The 22,836-nt window shown below is 48.0% G+C and overlaps 1 protein-coding gene across 4 annotated transcripts in view; it reads right to left on the bottom strand.

Moving 5' to 3' along the window:
* Positions 1-385: 385 nt before the first annotated feature.
* The window catches only part of WDR59 (WD repeat domain 59), a 48,757-nt gene continuing 26,306 nt past the window's right edge, over positions 386-22,836 (bottom strand). For 3 of the 4 annotated variants that reach the window (XM_031615411.2, XM_090149715.1, XM_090149714.1), the window contains 14 exons: positions 22,564-22,728; positions 21,186-21,281; positions 19,595-19,751; positions 18,523-18,592; positions 18,110-18,263; positions 14,843-14,899; positions 9,645-9,778; positions 8,589-8,670; positions 6,640-6,752; positions 5,476-5,623; positions 5,313-5,385; positions 3,036-3,162; positions 2,521-2,663; positions 386-1,795 (listed from right to left, as the gene is read on the bottom strand). In XM_031615411.2, the coding sequence (XP_031471271.2) occupies positions 1,560-1,795; positions 2,521-2,663; positions 3,036-3,162; positions 5,313-5,385; positions 5,476-5,623; positions 6,640-6,752; positions 8,589-8,670; positions 9,645-9,778; positions 14,843-14,899; positions 18,110-18,263; positions 18,523-18,592; positions 19,595-19,751; positions 21,186-21,281; positions 22,564-22,728 (1,755 nt within the window). In that variant the 3' untranslated portion in view covers positions 386-1,559. The remainder of the gene's footprint in view (positions 1,796-2,520; positions 2,664-3,035; positions 3,163-5,312; positions 5,386-5,475; positions 5,624-6,639; positions 6,753-8,588; positions 8,671-9,644; positions 9,779-14,842; positions 14,900-18,109; positions 18,264-18,522; positions 18,593-19,594; positions 19,752-21,185; positions 21,282-22,563; positions 22,729-22,836) is intronic. The other variant, XM_031615409.2, reaches the window with a different exon arrangement.

Raw genomic sequence — 22,836 nt, 5'->3', positions numbered from 1 at the left:
TTTCCACTGCGCTCCGAAGCATCAGAGCCGCCCTCCACCTGCAAGGCATTCAGATACTATGGAGATAGCCTGTAATGATCTGTAATAACGTGCAAATACCACAATCTGTCAGCCTGTCATTTTTAAATAACAAGTCTCCCTTCCCTCCCAGCCTAGACGTGCGCTCTCGAGCATGGAAATGAAGGCACATCAGGGGTGGATGGCTGTCACGTAGGGAGCTGTGGGGCGGCCGCATTGCTTCCAGGGTGACACAGAGCGGAAGTGGGTGTGGGAATGGGGAGTGGGACCGCAGCCCTGGGGTGCCCAGAGGATGCACATCAAGTGCAGTGAAATTGCACAGGGAGGGAGAGCTGCTCACGGCACAACGACCACAGCTCCACCAGAACATGCTTCAAAAAATAACTTTAATGTTTAAGAGACATCTTCTGCTTGTTCCACAGCAGGAGTGGAGCCCACGGCCTGAGTTATCACAGACACAGGCCATGCCAAGCAGCAGGCACAGCCCCAAAGAGAGGGATCCATCCAGGACATTCTCAAATGGAAGGCACAAACCTGTTGCCTCTGTTATCCCCATCACTTTTCCAAACCCCTTTTCCCCTTGAAATCATCACAAATTACTCATCAGTTTCCCCCCTGCACAGAGCACATGTTCTGCTTGCGTCTTCCCAAGCCTTTCTGCATTGCCCCCCGCAGATGAAGGGAGACCCACAGTCCTCACAACCTGCTGTGGGCCCCAAACAGAAGGGCAGCTGCCTCTCCCAGCCCTGAGGAGGAGCTGCCAGCAAGGCAGGGACAGGCAAGTTAAAGTGCACTGAATCACCCAGAGCAGAGCGCAGAGACACTTACTGAAGAGCAATAAACTCCTGGAAGAAAGCAACTAATCCTAGTGGCTGTGATTGCGTGGCTGGGCTTTTCACACCAGGGGCTGATATGGAACAGTGGGAGGAAAGTATTTAGGAAATAATGCTGAAAAATGTCATTTCACTCTTGCTTTATGGGATAACCTCAGCAATGTAAACAGCAGTTCAAAAATAAGGACCCTGCTGTCTCAGAAAGTGACTCGGAGCACAACCACTTGCTGAGCACAGATGACAGCGAGCCTGCAGAGCTCACTGCTGCTTGCAAATTATTTCTGCCTCAAGTATGTGAAGAAGGCTCTGCCCAGCTCACCCTTGGGCCCATCCAGAGGCACCTGGAAAGACACTACGCAGCTGGATCAGATCTGGCTCTGCCAGTCAAGTGCTTTCCAAAGGAGCTCTGAAGCCCTTTCTCAGCCTGGCAGAGACTAGCCAATATTTACACTCCTTCTGCAGAACAAGTGTGAGCTTGGTGGTGTGGCATCCATCGCCAGCAATGGACACACTGGAGTTTGGTCCAAGCGGTCTGAAAGCAACCTGGGAAGCACAGGGACACTGGAAGCACTCAGAAAGGTCAGCACACCGCCAGAGCTCCTGCACTGGCTCCCTGCACAGCTCCTCCAGATGCTGCAGAGCCGAGTCAACGTGGCTTGGGAATTCCATCCCAAATCCCATTCCCGGGGTGCCGTGTTCTCACACTGTTCAGAAGGTGCTTTCGAGCAGGCAGTGACACCCGCAGCCCGTGGGGCACACCTCCTGTGTACGGAACCACTCCATCATGTGGCTGGTGTGGCCACCGTGCCCACACGTCAGGCAGAAGTTGGAGGAGCCCCGCACAGCCACGTGGCAGATGGCACACTGGAAGGTGAAGCCCTTGCAGATGGCGCACTGGGTGCCCCGCGCCTCGCTGCGGCAGTGGCTGCAGTACACACCAAACTCTGGTGGGAGGGAAGAAATGGAGAGCGAGATGATTAGTGCTGCTGGAAACCACAGAATCATTAAGGTTGGGAAAGATCTCTCAGATCCCCACGTCACACCCAGCCCACTCCCATCATACCCACTGACCACATCCCTCAGTGCCACATCCACACAGCTCTGGGACACCTCCAGGGACGGGGAATCCCCCCTTCCTTGCACAGTTGTGCCACTGCATCACCGCTCTCTGGGAGAAGAAATTGTTCCTGAAATCCCACCCGAGCCTCCCTTGGTGCAACTTAGGGCCATCAGCTCTTGCTCAGATCAGAGCAGGAGGGATTCTCCTTCACAATGGGACAACAATCTGTGTTTCACAGACCTCAGTTTGTCTCCAAAAGGAGCCAAGACTTATCACCCCCGACAGGCAGTCAGAGTGCTGGGACACAGGCTGGCACACTGATTCCCCTGATGGCTAAACAGCTGTCGGATGGAACGTGTCATTTCTAGACTGAGACATGCTGCAGAGAGGAAGGCTTCCTGCTGTTCTCATCTGCCTCACATCTAAGTGTGGCTAGGAATAAACAGGAACAGCCTTGTTTTCCCATCACAGAGAGCACATTTGATATCAGCAATATCAATGTCTTGACTGCTCACTATGGAGGAGATACCACAATGAAATCACCAACTTCCACTGTGCAGAAGTCTTAACTCTGCCTAACAACCGGAGAAGACTGAAGCAGGCACTCACCAATTCCTTTGTGGGGATCAGGAGGACTGGAGACAAACTTTAGGACCTCAGCTCGCTTCTCTCGCAGACCCCAGCGATAGAGGATTTCACCATAGCACTTCTTAAAGTCATCAAACTGCTGAGTATTGGCAGGATCCAGGAGCCTTGAGGAGAAAACAAACTGTGCTCTCAGTCTGGCTGCAGTCCCATTCCTAGTGATGGGAACCAGCTCACATCACTAGAACAATAACAGATTACTTCCCACGTGCTGCTGAAATGCTACGGAGCAACTGCTGGTCTGCGCCCTGTTGTTCTAACAGGAGGACCCCAGGAAGCTCCCATGTATCACATGAAAACCCAGCAGAGTTGATCTGCAGTATACAGCTTCTCCAAGTTATCACTTGAAGGTAAAAGTGTAGGAGCAAGCCTGCTAGTTCCATTCTGGTTTCAAAGCACCAGCAGAGACCTGGCTACAGAGCTCAGTCTGACATACCCTGAAGGCCCCGAGGCACATTACAACCCACACTACAACCCACCTTTTGTTCTTCTCATGCTGGTCCTTCTCTCGCTCCCGATGATCGGGATACATCAGGTTGCTGTAGCGGAACTCATCTGGAGAAGACTCACACCAGGGAGTGGAGCTCTGCTCAGTGTCCTTGTTTGCTGCAGGCATCAGAAGAGTGTAGTGAGCGTAGAACAGAAAGCACAGCCCTCACCAGCACGAGAGGCATATAACACAGCCACATCACTGCTTCTGAGCCCCTCCAGATGTTGCTCTGGCACAGAAAACCAATGCCAACTCTGTGTTTCTGGTGACAGCACAAGGAGGCAGAGAAATGTGAAATGCAGGAATCCCTTTTGCCACTCACTTTCTATTAAAAAGCATTCAGGCAATTCCTTGGAGCGTGCTTGGGAATGTTAACCCTGGAATGCCTGGGTTCCTCTTTCCCGGGCAGGGAGGATTCCCATCACCAAAGCTGCAGTTACATAAGGGGGCCTCTGTATGCACTGCCCTGCAGGCAGCACTGCTAACTGCTACAAGACAACATCAGCTCCGTTTACAGCCATTTCCCCACTATTTCCCATGTCAAAGATAAGACATTGACAGGCTACAGCTTTGCTGGCAGCAGGGCTGATGCTGCCCCAAGCCACGTTTCAACTCTGTGACCTGGAGCCCTTAAGAGTGACTTGTTTTTGACACCTTCACAGATCAGAAGGAAATGTCATTAGTGTCACAGCTACTCAGGCCACCAAAAACCCAGCCTACCCAGTTCCTGCTGCTGCTGCTCTCCCCAGGGACAGGAGAAAGCACAGCATTGCTTTTTTCCCCCCAAATCCTGTGCAATTATCTGGTCGATGACATTGCAAAGCCACACTCAATAACAGCTGGATGATTGTGGTGACTGATAGAGATGCCTGAAGACTGGAGGAAGGCAAATATCACTCAGAATATCTTCAAAAAAAGCAAAAATGATCCGGGGACCTACATGTCAGGCAACCTCACCTCACTCCCTACAAAGCTAATGGAGCACTTAATCCTGGGAACCATTTCTAGACATGTGAAGAATGAGAAAATCATCACAAGTAGTCAGTATGGATTAACCACATGGAGGTCACGTCTGACCAACCTGATAACGTTCTGTGATTAAATGGCTGGCTTTCTAGAGAGCAGTGGCCATTGCCTGCTTTCCTTTCACTCCAGTAAGGCTTCTGACCCTGTCTCCCACACGATCCTCACAGACAAGCTGATGGAACGTGGGATGGATGAGCAGACAGTGAGGTGAATTAAAAACTGGACAAGCAGCTGGGCCCGCAAGGTGGTGATCAGTGGAAGGAAGTCTACTTTGAGGCCAGTAAATAGCACTGTGCCCCAGGGGTCAACACTGGGTCCAGGCCTGTTTAACATCTTCATTAATGGTCTGCACGACGTGGCAGAGAGTTTACTAATGACACGAAACTGTGAGGAGTAGCTGATATGCCAGAGGGTTGTGCTGCCATTCAGAGAGGCATCAGCAGGCTGGGGAAATGGGCCAACAGGAACCTCATGCAGTTCTACAAGGGGAAACGCCAAGTCCCACACCTGGGGAGGAACATCCCCAGGCACCAGTAAGGCTTTATAGTTCCTCAGACATACTCAAAAGCTGCCTGGACACGGTCCTGAGCAACCTGTTTTAGGTGGCTCTGTTTATAGCAACCTGCTCTAAGTACCCTGCATGAACAGGAAGGTGGACTGCATGACCTCCAGAGGACCCTTCCAACCCCAAACATCCTCTGAAACAAAAGACACGAAGACCCTTTCGGTAGCACTGTCTGTTGAAGACTCACTGATGCCTCACTGCATGGAGATAACAGCCTCAAACAGTACAAAGTACCAGGGCTACGGAATGCTTACATCACCAATCAGCAATGAGGCAGTCACCATGAGCAACTACAGCCAGTCTGGAAGCAAAATGACACAACCTGGTCTCTCTTCACTTGCTGCAGCAGTGGAAGCTCTTGGCCATGGGTTAACCTGTGATCCAGGAGCCTAATTAGGCATGTCTAGAGGGTTTGTAGCAGTTTCTGCAAAGCTCAGGAGACAGAAGGAGCAGAACTGTGGGACCATCAGCGTGGTTACTGTAAACCATGCTAACTTCCAGCCAAAGAGCTGCACAGCATACCCTGTGGGCCAAGGCAGAGAAAGCTGCTCTGGCAGAGTACACCAGCAGTCAGCCAATGCTAGCTAGCTCCCTGCCCTTCCCAACACATGAGCTATCTAAGACCTAGGCCAGAAGGGAGGCAGATTTCTCTACCTACTCCCCAGGTCTCAGTACCTATGCTCCAGCCCCCAGTGCCAAGTCCAGGATCCGACATGCTGGAACAGGAACCAGAAGAAGTAAAGCTGGGCTGTTGAGGGGAAAAAAAAGAAATCATGTCATCTACAGGAGGTATGTTCAAAGGCTTCTGAGGCAAGCAGGAAAGAAATGGCTGTCATACGTATCGACTGTGGGAGGCCAGGTTGGAGGCACGCTGAGGAAAGGGGCCGTAAGAGTTTGGGCACCCCTGTAACCTGGACTGGGCTTCAAACACACTGCACAGCATGGCCAGGGTCTGCACATCGTGGAGCTGCGAGTAATGAGCCAGCCTAGGAAATGAAAAACACCAAGTATGAGATTGGCAGAGTTCAGTGGAAAAAACACTGAGACTCCAAGGCAAATAATTTCAAGCCTGCTGCATAAATCAATTCAGGGCACATTACTGCCCACGGGAGGCATGTGCATTCTGCTGTCTTTTCTATCACGCCTTTCAGGAACCAAGCCCTCCCCCTGAAAACACTCTTGGCCTAACAGGTGGGAGAAAGATGGGGAGGAACTCTGGGAATCCAGCAATGCTTGTGGCCTCACTATCCCAGCTCTGTGCAGCTTCAGGAACAAGGTCCACAGAACTTGTGGATATAAAGCTGGGGCCACTAAACTCATCCCTCGCTTGCACTACTTTTTTTTTTTTTTTTATGAGAGCCTCTGTATGCAATCATCCTGCATCCAGATCACAAGGCAAATCTTCACTGCAGGTCTTCTGGATTGCTATGAAGTTTCTGAAGACTGAGAGCAACAAAGAACTACCCATGCTCCCCTTCCACTGCTGCTGCACAGCAGGAAAGAGCTAGGTCAAGCAACTGCATAGTACAACGCACAAACTGTGTCTTCAAATGGGATAGATCAACAGATAATGTTAATTACTAATCATTCTCCCTACTGAACAGATTCACTGGCAGGAAGACTTGTGCGGCTAACACTTGGCTTCGAGACCAGTAAATTAATTCCCACTAATGCTGCATGGCAACAGTGAATTTGAAAGTGAATCAAGCAGCTGCACCCACACAACCATTTAGGAGGCGGGGAGCAGAAAACCAGAATTTTTATTTGTAAGTCAGGCGTTGTGGGCACACGGGAAAGCAAAGTTTCAACTGCACCTGAGCTATCACTCACTGTCAGCCCAGGGACTCCCGGATGCCTGATGGGAGGCCAGATGCTGCCCCCTGCACGTCATAAATGCACTTGCACAAAGATACCACACAATATATACAGGCTCCCCGTCTCATGAAAGGCTCCCCCTGCTTCAGCAACCTCTCCCATCCCTCCCTAGCATTCAGAGACCTACAAGGACTCCAGTAATTGACGTCCAAATGGATGCTGTGCCCAAGGTATCTCCAGATCTGGGTCAGACTTCGGTCCAAGACAAAGATCAGTGGCTACCATAGCCAGTGACCAAACCTGGCAGACAGGAAGGAAAAGCATCAAAGTTACAATTAGAAACAGGCAGACTCCTGGGGGATAGGTGTGCACAGATTCACTCGCAGATAAATAATAATGGATTTAAACAAAACAAAACAAAACTACCAAGAGGGAGCAGTTCTAGCCTCAGTGTGACAAAGTGTATGAAGAGCAAAAAACGGATGCTTTTGCTTTGGAGTTGGGTTAAACCATAGCTTAATTCTTCTTCAAAGTTCAACAGCAGAGTTTAAACAGACCTATTAGCTCATATACATTCACAAACCTCAGACGGGTTTCAATTTGATACAATTCTTGGGTTCAGAGACATCTCATGGCAGAAAGATTATCAGTGAAACTTTATTTGCATGAAAGGTATCCTCTGATGAGCTGCGTTACTGCACACACAGCTGAGTATGGACAGATGGACAGTTGGCCATTCCTATTCCAATGGGTTACCTCTTACACATGCCAGCTTTCTCCTTCATTTATCTCCCTTTTCTCTGAAAATCTTTTCCATCTTTTCAGTCTGCATCCCACTGATTGTGTACAACTGAATCAAAGCTAAGACTGTTTTTCCTGCTGCACCTTTTTAAAATGGAGCAATTAGAACACGATATTCCAGGGAAAAACAAAGTTCTGAGTTTGGCACAAAAGGAAAAAAAGAGCAGAAAAATAAAGTGAGCACCATGCTGGAATGACCAGATATCAGAGAAGGGACAACTACAGCTGCAAACACAGAAAAGCTGGGGAGAAAACACAAGTGCTGCAAGTACCCAGAGGAACAGGCAAACGGAAGAGAAAGAAACAGCAAAGAAACTGAAACAAGGACAGGCCTGAGTGTGAAAAACTACAGAAAGGAACCTGGAAAACATCATTATAACATACTGCTGCAGAGCATATCTTATGTGTGACTCCATCACTCAAGCCTCCACATTTTTAATGAGCAAGGCAAGCTACAATACAGGCTGGAGTTACACAGGCAGGGAATAATGAGCAAGAAACAGAGATATCAGAGGGATCCTGCTGAAGTTGTCCTACCCAAGCTCCTGTACTCCAGGTAAACCAGTCTGCAAAATGAGGCACAGAGGGAAATGAGACCTACCTTCTTCCTGTAGGTGTGGCAGAACCACGAAGCTAACAATCTAAGACAACAGCTTGAGGTGGCTCCTGCAGGCTGCTCCCTGCACAGTGCTAGGGGGAGCCAAATGCTCAGCAGAGGGGCACAGGCTCCTCTGGCAGTGCCAGGCTGCTCCCAGTCCTGACAAATGTTCTGCCTGTTGCTATGGTCTAATTACACGGCAAGGCACAAGCCAAAGCAGTTATCCTTCCCCTGCTGCTAGCTGAATGCAAGTGGATAGCCCCATTCTAGGGCTGGGTCTCTGAATGCAGACTTTTCTTGGGGAGACCTGGCTGCAGTTAGCACACAGCAGCGGTGCAGATTAATGTTGAGCTAATTACAACAGGAAGTATTACACAAGACAAAGCCATCGATCAAATGCTAACAGCAGCTTGGCAACTTTATGCAGTTACTTCCTCTGCAGACTCAAATGCAGACTGCATTCCTAGCTCTGCCTGCAGGAATTGCCTGAAAAATGTGCTTCACCCTATTTGGCAACAAGCACGCAACAACCTGCTTTTGCAGCCCAGTGAGGAGACCTCTCACTGCCAAAACCAAGGAGGTACAGAGCACCTCTGGAGCTGTCTCACACTCCGGAGTTCATCCGCCATTTCAGACACACTGGAACAACTGCTGAGGTCAGCTGACTGTCCAGGTATCAAGGCAACAGCACAAGCCATTTAAGCATGCTGGGAAAGAGGTCTGATTCAGTGTAATACCTGTACAAGATCCCTCCGTCCGACAGCCATGGCTGAGGCAGCATTCTTCTGGCAAGTCTCCTGGATATTATTTACATTCAGTCTGAAAAGAAGAAAGACAGATCAGCTTTTTGGTTGGCATGCTACTTGTGAAGGAAGGGAGGAATGGGAAAGATGTGGTACTGATAATAGTAAGTAGCCCAGAACTTGCTGATCACTGTGAGCCTACAAGCATGACGGGATCTCATCTGGTCCCCCTGTGTTATTCAGGGATCACTGCCATTCTTCTGGCAACTCCCACTATTCATCTTCCCTAATACACTGCTTATTGCATCAAGTCCAGCTCCAAACTTGCTTGGTCCTAAGATGCACCACTTCCATGGGGATGCTGGATCCAACTTGTGCCAACACCACCAAGCCAAGAATCATTCCTGTCCCTAGGATCCATCAGTGATGCAGTTCTGTCTCCATCCAGTCTGTTGATCTGTTCTACTTGGCTGGAAAAAATTACCCACAGACAAGCAAGTTTCTGAGCTGGGTGACACACCCCTTGTAGAGTCTCTAAGCGCATGACAAGGGGCAGGGGGAGCCTGAGGAAACCAAGTGGGCTTTCCCATTCATCATCAGAAAGGTTCTTCAGACCCTTGACATTTTTTACAAGTGAGATATCCAGAGAAGAAAGATCCATCAGGTCTTTTCAAATAACATTTTTTTTAATAACGTACAGAGAAGAAAGTCTTTCTCCTCCTCGTTATCCCTTAAGAAGGGCAGCCTGCTCCTTCCCTGAATTTGTACCACTAACCTCTCTCTCTGGCTGACAAAAGCCTGAGCCTGAAAGAGTTGTAGTGATGATGCTACACCATGCTACATGATTATACCACTACATATTTCTTCCATTGCATTTCAGATGAAAGAAAACAAGTCTCTTCTCACAGACAGAGCAACGCTATAAAAAAAAGTAGAAAGACAAGAGAGAAGGAAGACAGTGCAGCAATATTCAAATGTTCGAAGGACGAAAGCACAGCAGTGCCAAAGACAGCTGCTTTCCTTTAAGAAAGGGTGCCAGCCTGTACTCACATGTAGAGCTCTCCCAGCAGCTTGTGCACAGGCAGCAAGCAGGAAATATCTTGTATAATAACTTTCCCAGCAGCTTTGATGGGTCGGTTGTTGGCATCTGTCCCCTCCCGTTTGCTTTTCCACCTCCTTGACTTCTGCAGAACAAATGGCAGCGTGTTACTGGGGAGCAGGACAGCAACCTTCATGGGCCAGGGAACAAAGCACTAGGGTCAGGAATAATGCAAGCAGCACCCAAACCCGCCTTTCAGAAGGCTCTGTGTCACCCTGGAAAACATCCATGACATGCCCAGGAGAACAAGCATCTCCATCTGTAGGAAGTGAAAAGCAGGTCAAGGCAACGAGCTCAAGGTCAAACTCACTCAAAAAGTATTTAGTGAGTTCTCCAGTGAAAGCCAATAAGAGAACAAATCAGCATCGGGGTGCCAATCAGACCCGGGGAGGTTTGGCAGGATATGGTTCAATTAGCACTCTCGTTAGAGGTCTGGTCTGGGAAGCCTTGCACACAGACCACCGCTGGCTTCGGCCAACGCTCAGCACAGAGACAAGCAGGAGCCAGCTTCTGTTTGCCCTTGGCTGCAGGCAGGGCCGACAGCTCCAGACTCTCCTTTGGTCTGAGACCACCTCTCCTGCTTTATCAAGAGCTTCAAACAAATGGCGGATGATAAAGCAGGACCCACGTTTTCCTAGCAAGGATCCTCAGCTACCATGCTGACAGCTGGCTCAGGACATACAGCTGGGGGGGAAAAGGAAGGAGAGAAATCGACACAAAGGAAAAAAACAGGGAGCCAAGATCCCAGATACTCCCCATAACAGACACAGCGGCCACCTTCGTGCCAAGCTGCGTAACGCTGCCTCGGCCACGTGACAGCCTGTGCAGTATTGGGCAGCTCCTTGCTGCAGGAGGGCAGTGAGGAGGGCTGAGGACGTGCAGCGCAGGCAAGCAAAGGCTATAGAGGATCTCTAGGAGGAAGTGCTGGCTGCTACGAGCAGCAGTGGGTGCTTTGCAGTGCTGTGAGCTCCCTCACTGACACACTCCTATCCAGAAGTGTTCCCACGTCACACGGAGCTGCAGAGGCTCTGCTGAGCACAGCCAGAGCTAACAGTCCCTCTGTCCTGCTGTACCAGTGGCTCTGCAAGGCAGGCAGGGCTCACCCAGGTACATCAGTGCTCCTACAGAGCAGACTGGGCTGTTGGAAGGACAGGACCAGGGCCTTCTTCACTGCTTGCGCTCTCACACGAGTGGCCGAGGCCCAAAGGCTCGAGCACAGGTTTGGCAGTAAGTGAAGGAGGCAATTCAGATTCAAAGGAAGTGAAGGTGGACCTGTCTGCCCTCGTGACAGATCCGCACCTGCTCCCCTGATCTTCCACTGCTCCCCAGAGCAAAGAGGAGCGAGCACACACACTGCCCAACATCCAGAGGTGCCAAATGGAAACAGCTGTCAGCATTCAACACTTTGGGAATTGGACAGGTAGGGCCTAATTCTCAGCTACAGCCCTTCAAGCTCTAATCCATTGCAACAATTTGCTTTCAGTTTTTATCTCATCTATCGCTCAAATTGAGGACTATGCAGTGGAAGGTGGCTACAGGATGGGAAATCAACCTCTCCTCAAACCATCAGCTCCCAGCCAAGGACCTGCCTGGACCAGCTCTGGCCCTCACCATTGGGCACAACACCTTCTTCTGATAACACCTAAAAGCATCACTACCCTTTCTGTGCTGAAAGATGTGGACTGTATGACGACAAGGCTTTCAAACCACTGCAGTGCCTGTCCCTACTTCCTCGTCTGCAGGACGAGATGCGGCAAGGAGTTGCTGATGCTGCCAAAACCAACACTGGAGCAAAAGCTTAGGAGCCCCAGAGCGAGGACGTACCACCAGGGCAGGAGTGCAGGCAGTACTCATCCAAAGCAGTCCCTTGTGCCACATCTGAATGCAGACTTGCAGGCACAGAGCCACGCTGTGCAGGTCTAGAGCTCAGCAGGAAATTTGGGGAGCAGCTTGCCACCTCCTGAGCATCTGCAAGTCGCAGCGGATGGAGCGTTCCCCCTGCGCTGTTACTGACAACAGCTCGACCTGCTCCTGCCCCCTGCACGAGCCAGCTGAAGAAGCCTCCCAACAGGTATTGCAAAGACCAGAAACATGGACAACACATACCACTTTGCACAGGCAATTCAGCTTTTTTTTTTTTTTTTTTTTGAGTATGACAACAAATGAGGATGAGCATGGAAAAGAGATCCCATGAATGGCTTCCACTGCTTGCTGTTAGCATACCACCAGACAAATGAAGACACTAAATGCATCAGAGCCCCACGAAAGCCTGAACTCATAAAGTCCTCCTGCTTTTTTCCTCCTAGCTCTGCCTGGTTACTGGCCAACAGGGAAGCCCTAATCCTCTACTGGTGTGGCTCCAGCAGCAGGGTTGGCCCATGACCACATGCCCTGCCAGCACCACTGCTTCCTGCCCCTTGAACTGTGATAAAAGAAAATCATAAAATTAAGGGTACAGTCACAGTTTCACATGTCACGCTTTTTCAAAATTGGGGTAGGCCTCTGCAGCTCAAAGGGGCTCAAAGACAAGGAGAGCTCTAGCTAGCTCAGGTCTGGCTGGCCAAGGTCCACCACAAGGTTCTCTCTTCCTTCTATTCCAAGCCTGCTCCAGTGAGAATCTTCCACTGTGATGATAGGCAAGGCTCACGGGCATCAGGGTGGAACAGGAGACACGGCTCTTTCCAGGGGCTGGAGCACAGGTGACAGAGGGGAGCAGCGAACACAACGGTTGGAGCAGAAGCAAATCAGCATGCACACACCAAACTAACACTAAGGGCAAAGACACAGGCCTTCTGCACTGCCCCAGCACTACTATCTGCAACCTAGAGTCCGGGCCAGGGTGAACTGCATCTACCCACCTGCTCCTGAGAGCTTAAGGAAAGGAAGAAAAGAAAGAAAATAGCTGTGGCGGTAGCAAATTAAGGCTCATCAGCTCCTCGGAGCACCAGAAGGAAAGAAACCAGAGCATTTACGACAATCATGGGGTTGGAGGTGACAGCGGGGAACAGCACTGAACGATGACTAAAAAAGCCAGCCTGCACCTGCACTACCATACCCAAGGCTGTAATTTGCTGCAGTCTGAGGTGATAACGATGGCAGTAAATGGGTTACATGTAGAAACAGACAGCCCAAGAATAAGCCACCAACTGCTTCGTAGCAACCACCATCACTGCATACTCAGCAGAAGTAGGTACAAAGTGCTGCGTGCCTGCTTGGAAAGGATGCTGGGCTGTGGGGTGTGTGTGCCTGCAGGTCCTGCTGAGGCAGGCAGCGCTGGAAGTTAACTTTGTGAAATGCAGAGTGCCTGGTTCACATCAGCGTATGCAAAACCTCAGTTTGTAGTACAAGCTGGCATTAGCAGGGCAAAGGGAAAGGTTGTGGACGAAAGAGAAGAGGCTCAACACCAAAGATTAAGCTGCATTAAGGTATTTAGAAAATAAAGAGTTAAACAAGTTCAAAGTCAGGTTCAAGCTGCTTCTAAGAACTTATCTTTTAAATAAAGTTTTAAAATCGCTGCTCCCCTGCAGGTTCCTTTATTCTGAACAACTGCCTGCAGATTAACTCCTGGTGCAGGTCGTGCAGCACTGCCTGGATTTTTATCTCCAAAGAATCCACATTTATGGCTCACAGCATCTCCCGCAGCACCAGGCACATCCCCAGAGGGGCCAAAAATCAATGTCTCACAGCAGGTGTGTTTCTTTTTCTTCCATATATCTTCACCTTGGGCACCGTTGTCCACTCAGGAGAACGTGATGAGGCTTTTCCAATGGTTATCCACTAATGCAATCAGTATGCCAAGACTTTAACTGTCCCACATACCCTATAAATAAGTGCGTTGCACAAAAAGATAACTTCATCACATCAGCACTTGCTCTTCCTTCCACGCTGGTGGTAAGCAAATTCAAGTGAGGTCCTTTGTGGACCATGATTTATTACACCAAAATCTGGCAAGCTCTTGCCTGGTTTTCTCTCATTTAGTCAATTCCTACCCAACGAAGAACCTCATATCTTGCCTCCAGCACTCACATTTAGTTAGCTCTTCACAAAAAGCCTCCGAGTCAAGTAAATTTCTTCTGGTTTCTCTCACCTATTATTTGCCAGTATAGACTCAGCGTTGTTGTAATTAGGAAGGCTCGATCCTATTATACCAAGTTAAATTAGGTGTTACGGGATTCTATTTTATTCCCTGCTGTCTTGAAGAGATAGCATGAAGGCAAACAGCTGTGAAAAACAGTTGTTCACACAGACCTAAAGAAATTATCTTTAAATCGAACTGGAGTCTTCTAGGCTTTGCCTATGCTTGGCAGTTAACTGATGAAATAGTAATTGCCCAAATTCACAGTGCAGCTTGAGCAATGCTGATACTATCAAGAAGCTCACATGAATGATGTTCAAGCCTTAGAGACAAGTGGACTAAAGGAAAGTGACTTGTCAAAACAGTCATGGAAGGGCAGGTGCCAGGAGGAGGGAGCACCCGCCAATGTTGCACCTCAGCTGAATACAGAGCAGTGCAATTCTAAGCGCTGAAGATGATCATGAATTAAGGAGAAATCCTACTTATTGCTCCAGGAAATAAGGCATTTCTGGTGCAACGCACACGCTTGTTTTAATGAGATGACAGATCGTTATCAGCAGCTCAACCGGTTTGCTTCTTCCACAGCTCTTAAGCAATGCCATGCCAGCAGCTTGCTGCTCTTTAATATTATTTTCCAGCAACTCCTCCCTCTCCAGAAGGGCTTCGTCTTTTCCAGAGATGAGGTGTTCTCATGTCAGCCTCATCAGTTACCTGATGACGCATAATAATAATCACTCAACTCCTCTGCAGTGCGCTCTTCTTAGTGCACGCTTCTTAGAGGTTGATCCTTTCTTAAACTTCAAATTACCCTTTGGCATCCTTTCCTGACTGCAAGGCCAGGTGACACAGGCATGTTATTATATATAAGGCAGTGTTTGTACCCTTTGAGTTCGTGTCTGCTCCTGCCCACTTACACATGCACTTACTGCTCCTGAAGCCCTAGGCCCTGTGTGGAGCGCAGGTCCCCCACCTCTGTGCAGGTTACTCAAAGGCAGGCAGGTGGCATTTTATTCTTGGGCCCTTGGGCAGAAGACAGGGTTGTATCAAGGACAGTATTAGCACAGCGCACAGTACCGGGAAGTCGTTAATTGCTTGTATGGACCAACGCCGCCGGGCAGAGCGAGGAGACATCTGCATGTGAAAACGTTATACCCAGGAAAAGGGAAGAGAGACACCAAGAAAATTAAAGACAAAGGTAAATAAACCAAAATGAAAAGCGCTCTGAACCAGCAGAGTAAAAGACACCGTTCCCCATGGTTCTGTTACACAATGGCAGTTGCAAAACAAGGTCTCCACTTTCATCCATGCACAGTTGTGCTGTATGTTACCCACAGACCTGGCAAAGTGTGGGCTGCTCTACGGAAGGACTGCAGCGACCTCAAATCTGAGCAGTCTTCCAATGGAATTGTACTGCTGCAACAAGCATCATGGCCTTGTTCATACCATGCACTGACAGCAGGGGAGAGAACAATCTCACAGTACCCCATGTGAGAGGCTCCTACTCTAACCAGTTTTCCTCCCTTTCAGATAAAGAAGGAGGTGGCTAAGTGCTGCCTCAGCTGCATTTAACATTTTTAACACAGCTGTCTGGCACAGAAATCTGCAGCAAGCTCAATAAAAGCTCCTGTTTCCTCAGACATCCCTTTAACATCCTGCATCCTCCAGGACTTCTTCCACTGGAACCTGCTGCAGCTGTTCATTTTCATTTCGAAAGCAATAAAAGGCAAATGTCAGGATATTAAAGGGATGTAGAGACCCCGCTGGCCGGCAGGGCAATGTGGAAATTGCCATTATGGGCTGAGGAATTCATTCAGGTTGAGCGAGCAATCAAGTTCACTGATTGACTATGCAGAACAGCTCCAAAGTAGGCTTTCATTAGGAACCTGCAGGCATTTCATTAAGTACTCCACGCAGTACTGTAACAATAAACTGAATCTCTCCAAGCATATTATTCTGCACTCACTCGGAAAAAAAATATTTGTCATACCTCTGTGAGAATCAGCACAATATAAAGGGGAAGAAGAGGGTTATTTGTGTTGTGTGCAAGGTACTTGGCATTTATTTTCAGCTGCTAATAGGCAGTGCGCATCACCAGGCATGCCCAGGCTTCTGCCTTCCCTTGTAGCTCACCAGTGGGAGAAGCATGCAGCCAGGGCACTGCTGATGGACTGCTGCATTATGACTATTGTTTTTTGGAGGAGCGTGCATGTGTGGATAAAAAGTGGAAAGATATGCTTGTGTACAGACACACATCTGTAAAGGAGCACAGGAAGGCTCAGTGCCTGGGGTAGCTGTGCTATGTTTACTGAGGAGATCTCTGCTGCGTTCAGCATCTCCTCTGCCCTTATGGGAACGTGACACATTCCCCACCTAGCAACACACAAATTCCATTTAGTTGTTAATGGCAGCAATGCTAGTGCATCGCTACATGGGATTTAAGTTTAAATACTTGGTCATTTCTGAGAAATTCATTTTTGGGGATGAAGTTATAGAACTTTTGATTTGGTTTACCACCAAATTCCAATTTTTTATTTAATGGAAATATAAAATTTCAGAGCAAGGAGCTAATGAGATTCAGACCCTGGGGTTTTTATGCCTTAAAATCCTCACAGTTAAACATCAAAAGTATTTAGCACTGATCTACAAAGGCTAGGAACAGCTCTTCAGCTCCTGAAGAGCCAGAAAACCTCTGCTGAAGGGAGATGGAGGCTTTTTAGAACTATCTCATTTGCAAAACACTTTTGCTAACTCCCTTCTAAAGTTCTTACACTTCTTCCAACCCAGGATGCAAGGACAGAGCTTAGCATGGGGCTAGAGAACAGGCATTTATTTCCCTGGGTTTCAGGGGACATGCCTACACATACACTTTGTTCTCTAGATTTTCTCCCCATCCTGACAAAAATCTTGTCACCACTGCCACACGGACTGGCAATGGTGTGGGTCACATGAAATTGCACCAAGCTGCTTCCACGTTATTTTTAGCCTTGTCTGTCATCTTAGAGAGCTGTGTGTCAGAGACGAGCACACTGCAGAGGACAGAAGTAGCACTTTAAATAAACTCTCCTGCACAGACCAGGAAAGGTTGTAACTTCTGTATCAGGCAGTGTTGTTTTCTCATCAAAAGAAGTTTGTGTGGGGAAAAAAAATAACAGAATGTGGGCTCCAAGAGTCTCCTGGGGTCTGAATGAAAGCAAAACCTGCGATGGGGACAGAGGCTCTCCCCATGGCTGACAGGTGTAACCACTAACTGGTTTCACATAAGCAGGACACAATCCCAGAAGGGTTGGCTGTGACATTTGGGACTCCTAAAGAAAATCTAGACTTCTTGCAGCACCAAGAAAGGATGAAAGCTCAAGGCTCTGAATTTTCCTCTGCTCCTGGGACAGGAGCTCCTGAGCTCCAGTGCAGCAGAGTGCTGTGGAGCACTTGGCTTTCTCTGGGTACCTGGAAGCTCTCCTTCACTGCCACAGAAATGTGCCCACAAAACAGACAGTGACAAACTGCTGGAATGCCCCGAATTCTCAGGCTCTCAGTGAAAGCTTACTATATTTTTGTAAGCCACACCACTCCCTGCTGAAGCTCAGGGAGTTTATTTCAGAGCACACTGCACGGCTGATTACTCCCACAGCATCTGCTCTTCTGCCCAATGTCCTCATGGCAAATCAGGCCATCTAATACTTCAGAACTACCCTACAGTTTTCCAACTGCCCTACTGCACCCCGTGTGTCCTGTAAGGAAACAATCCCCACTCTTCCCCAAAGCTCTGCTTGTGAACAGCAGTCATACAAGGCCTATGTCTAAAATAGAGGTACAGGTATTAGAAGATCTTTGGAGAATCATGAAGGGACATTTTTTGTTTAAAATAGTCCAAAGGGGCACACATCCCTGAAAGAGACACCTGTAACAGAAATAACTCAAATATACCCCATAATCCAGGAGAGACTGTCAGTAAGCTTCACAGATCCCCAGCCCCTTGCAGCTATACCCATCAAGGGTGCAGAGAAAAGCAGAGTGGCCTACAGTGTACTTAGATGGAGACTAAATCTTCTCAAATGTGAGATTTTAACCGCATATAATGCAAAGGGAGGCAATGTACTGAAGGAAGCTGTAATGGTGAGCTTTGAGAGATCTCAAAATAAGCAAGTCAAATGCTAAAGAGGATCAGCAAAGAAGTTACTAACAGTAGATAAATCCATGCGACATTTTTACAGAGCTGCTTGTAAAAGATGCCTTCCTCAGAGGAATGTGAAACTACTGTTACCAGCAATGCTCACAGCCATAAGAAAAGAATACAAGTCAAAAGCTGAAGTACTGGGAAAGGCTTTTTGGCATGGTACTTACCCTCTCTTTGTAGTAGAAGGAGCTAATGGAGACCTGCTCCTTCTCACTGCGTGTAGGACTCCCGCTGTACAAACGCAGATTGCCTGGAGTCTCTGTACGGATCTTCATCGGAGTAATGAGGCCACTATGGTAAGCTGATAAAGCTGACAGGGACCTAGGAACAAGAGAACATGCTTTCAGGAGCTTACATCCATTAAAACGTCTTGAAGGCTCAGACAAACAACTCCACTAACCCAAGCTGTGAGTAGCATTTTAGGTGTGCTGAGAGAAGGGGTCTGGGACCTATGTGACCAGGCTGTGCCACGCAGGCACAGCTGACACAGTACTTCCTGAGGGCCAACAGCTCCAGCACAGGATCTGCCTCTCTGCCCACATGGCAATGCAACATCTTAAAAGTGATGAAGGGAACTCACCGGGGTGTGGGCTCTGTTGGGGACACTGCACGGTGCATTGTCATGGGTCTCGTGAAATACACCAGGTACCCTGCAGAGACAGGACACAGAATAAAGATTACGCCAGGAGGAACAGACTGCCCAGTGGTGGCATTAAGGGCCTAGAGGCCTATCCATAACCCTGAATGCTTCTAAATAGAGTTTTCTCAACCCAAATCTACCTCTTTCAAATGCTTGAAAGCACATTTTGTTGCCTTAAAAGCACCAACACAAGTGGTTCACAGGTGTTGGAGAAAAGGCAGTAGAAGGAACTAATACATACTTTTGTGCTTTACCTCTTCACCAGAATTGTCAAGCATTCTGATACTCCAGATGCAAGTGAGGACATTAACATGCAAAGAACTTACAAGAGCTGGTAAATCTCTTTAAAAGGACAACCCACGCCATCTGACACTACCTCCAAAGTGCTCCCACAAGCTTTATTCCATTTGCTACTATTTCAAGTGTCCTCAGCCACTCACCCTGGTGCAAGAGTTTTGAAACAGAGCAGGTTTCACTCAGTCTGTTCAATGCAGCATTACTGTTTTACTTATGCTTGGAATTCAGTGAAACGTGTATGAAAAAAAGCTTTCAAAACATGCCCAAATTGAGTCAGTAACAAGAATAACCTTTAACAAAGGGTAAGTTCAACCCAAAGTTACAGGAATTTTGTGAAGACCCAGGAGCCAGAGTACATCCAGCAATTTGATGTGGGTAGGAGGGAACTGTGGAAAGATAAAAGCTACTCCCAGTCCTCTGGAAAAAGAAGAGATGCATCAGTGCCTTGGCATGCCTTATGCCAATGGCCATCTCTTCAATCACTCCTGGATTTCCAGATCTGTATCCTAAAATCCCACATGAAACACCAACTGCAAGTAGTTACTAACTAGGCCCATTATCTGTAAATTTATCACAACACAGCTGCATTAGAAGCATTTAATACTCCTTGAATGGCAGCAACCGAAGCCTTGTCTTGTTCAGATGCACCTGTTCGCCAAGATGTTAACAGTGCCCTTTTCCTGATGGCTGTCATTGTATCAGTGATGAGGCTAACCTGCACCACAGAACCGGGCTCCAGAGGTCCGTGGAAATGGGATGTTCGAGTCCTGGTAGGAGCCATAGGCATTGGAGACCCGGGCAAAGGTGGGCAGGGGGGTCGTCACAGAGTTGGACAGAGCATAGGGGTTGCTGGATGTGCTGTCCTCTTGGTTCTGAAACAGAAGTTAGACAAGGTCATGCTCCTGCTGCCACATGGAGGAATCCCAGCTGGAGCACTGGGAATCCTCGTGCCAAGCAGCCTCACACAGACATCTGCCTCTCCTTTGAGTCAAAGCAGATCAAGAACAGAGTACAGCTACCACTTTGGCTCTGAAAGCATTTGCAAGCATGCATACCTTTGAGCCAAGTGCTCCTCTGCACTGCTGTTTGTATGGAGAGCTCTCCCCCACCACGGCTGTGTTGAAATGAAGAGCTCAACTAGGGTGGAAACAGTGGTCTTGAGGGAAAACTATATAGGAAATCTGACCTTCAGATCTGACTCCCAATAGCAAAACACAAAGCTGAGAAAAGCCCGGTACCTCAATGATGCCAGTAAGACAAAGTCACCTTAAAGATGATTATCTTGACACCCCATGCAAATGTGAGGGTGTCAAATGCAAGCTGGGCATCTTGAAGCGAGGAAGGCAGATGCTGAAAGTCTGGGAGATCTCAGGTCTGCCCTGAGAAATTTTAGCAGAAATTTGCATCAAATTGGAAAAGATACAGCTCAGGTCTAAAGGAATCCTATAAACGCACAGCATCTGATTCAAATTTTCCATACAAGGGTGAAAGCTCTCACAACAGTATTGCTGAAACCAAACAGAAATATGGAGAAATTTCTTCCAATGTGGAGAAAATTTAAAAAATTAAACAAAAAAACACCACCACCAAAGAAAGATCCCTTGTTCATGATGAATAAACAAAACCTCTTGAAAAAGAAACCTGAGAAGACTCTCATCTTTTTCTGAATGCTAAAAACACACATTACAGTACACTGCACCCACACACAGACCTATTACCCGACACCAGAATGCTGAGTAGGTATCCCAGATCTCTCAGCTAAGGGCAGAGTGGGACTTGCATTTATTTGTGGTATCAACCCTATATAACCTTTGCACAAGGCTTTAGAAAAAAACAGACTTTCACAGCTTTGTTCAAAGGAAGAAAACAAAGGCCCTCTGGTTGGCACGATCTTTGAATAGAACTGAGAAGGTAAAGACATCTGCCACTGCCTTTCAGACAAGAATGAATTCATCACCTCCCTGACATCTCTTATTTTCTTCTACAGCTGATATCCATGCCCTGCTGGTTGGTGAGATCTGCTCAGAGCTGGAAAGCTACCATGCTCCACTGTGATGCTGCAACCAACAGTAACTCCTGCTAACCTAATTATTAGTGAGCACCCTCACAACAGCAGACCTTCAGGGCCTGATCATCCAACTCAGTTTTCTTCAGCATTAACCACAAGAACTTACACAAATCTATCAGCCAGTCACAGGGGTCTATTTACATGCCTAATGAGGCCAGACTCTCAGTGCAGAGTCAGAAGCGTGGGATGTGAGAGAAGACAACAAAGTAGGGCAGAAATCCCATGGAATTCTCCATACCACGACAGACTCCAGCCAGGAGACGAGCTGACGCAGGCAGGGCTCCAGGCAGCTCTGGTTCCGCTTCACTTTCTGCAGAGAAGTGTCTTTCAGTATCTGGAATACATGCAAGATACAGCTTGAGTCATGGTTATATCCGCACCTTCCCACATCCTTTTTTGTCTGCAGAGCAGCAAAGTTGCCAGGCTCATGAGATTGCAGGGCCAGAGACATCCCAGAACACCCACTGGAGCCACATCTACCCACTGATGCACTGTCTGCTTCAAGGAAAGAATGACTGAGCTTTGATCAGAGCACTGAGGGTTCACCAAAGTTCAGCACACTGATCCAGGATTTGAGCTTCTGTATTACTGTACCTCATAACATTCCATACCAGTTTGTAGCAAACTGGATCCAGCTTTTTCAAGAAGGAACCCAAACAGATCCATCTGCCTGATGGATAAGCTTATGCCTAAGCCTGAGGCTACTTTGCTCCAAGGCAGCCATTTCAGCCCTAACACAACACTGTTAGACACAGGAGGACCAAAGCATTGAAGACTGAGGCACTCATGCACTTTGAAATCCCAGGTTCTTGCTTCCTCCCCTTAAAGAACAACTTCTCATCATTCCTTTCCATTCAAACACACACCATTCCCAATGGTCTGCAGTCAAATATTAAAAAAAAAATATCTCACCTCTCCAAGGAAGTCACAAATTACCTGTGATCCTCCACTCTGCTTTGAGCAAAACACTACAAAATGCAGGGAAAACAAGCCCAAAGCCAGCAACTCTTTATGTCACTACCTCTATCTGCCTTACATTAGGAAATAGCCTAGCACTTCATCTTTTCTTTGTGGTCCAAAGGTAAAATAAGCCTGCTTTCCTAGTGCTCTTACAGGAGTGCAGCCCTCTCTCTCTCTCTCTAAGGGACAGCAGCCCTTGCTGTCAGGGAAGGGATTTCAGCAGCAATAGGACTTCCTGCATCAATTGATCAAACACTTGATCTGGAATTAATGGGCTCTGCGCAAAATCTTAAAACAGCTTGTAGAGGTGAGCAGGAAGCAACATGCCAGCTCAGAAATACTGCCATTCTGCAAATGGATTCTTTGCTGGTCATTTTGTCCATTATGAGACTTGGGGCAGCTGTTCTAGAAGGATGCTAGGGATCCTCAGGCAATATACATGACACACATAGCAAGTTGCAGAGAAAAACGTGTTCAAAATGCATCGGTGGGGAAAAGGAAATACTATGCTGCAAGGCCAACAAATACCTCATCCTACAGGCTTCAGAATACATTAGTTCAAACAGCAGTCTGTGGTATATCTTCAGCAAGGTCTGACTGTGTCAGAAGTCTAGACACCAGGTGTTGAGCACGTGTCTAGTTGTAGGACCACGTACCTTCAGCAGCTTGGCTTTCATGGAGGCAGTGATGGAGGTCGGGTTGATGAACTGGAAGGATGGTGCAGCATTATTGGGATACTGGACAGGGAACATCACCAGCATTCTGACTCGGTGGTTGCCACAGTGCACTGACACTGTGCAGCTACGATTCACCGCATCCATCTGTGTGAGGAAAAGCAATTGCCTTGCATTCAGATCTCCAAAGACCTTTTAACTTGCAGTAGCTTCAGTTCATGCTGAGGGGCTGATTCCCCTGCACACCCATAAGAC

The sequence above is a fragment of the Phasianus colchicus genome, chromosome 13 (genome assembly GCF_987193195.1).
Source record: "Phasianus colchicus chromosome 13, bPhaCol1.hap1.1, whole genome shotgun sequence".
Taxonomy (NCBI): domain Eukaryota; kingdom Metazoa; phylum Chordata; class Aves; order Galliformes; family Phasianidae; genus Phasianus; species Phasianus colchicus.
Note: the sequence above shows the minus strand (reverse complement) of the source record. Positions and strands in the feature narration are given on the sequence as shown.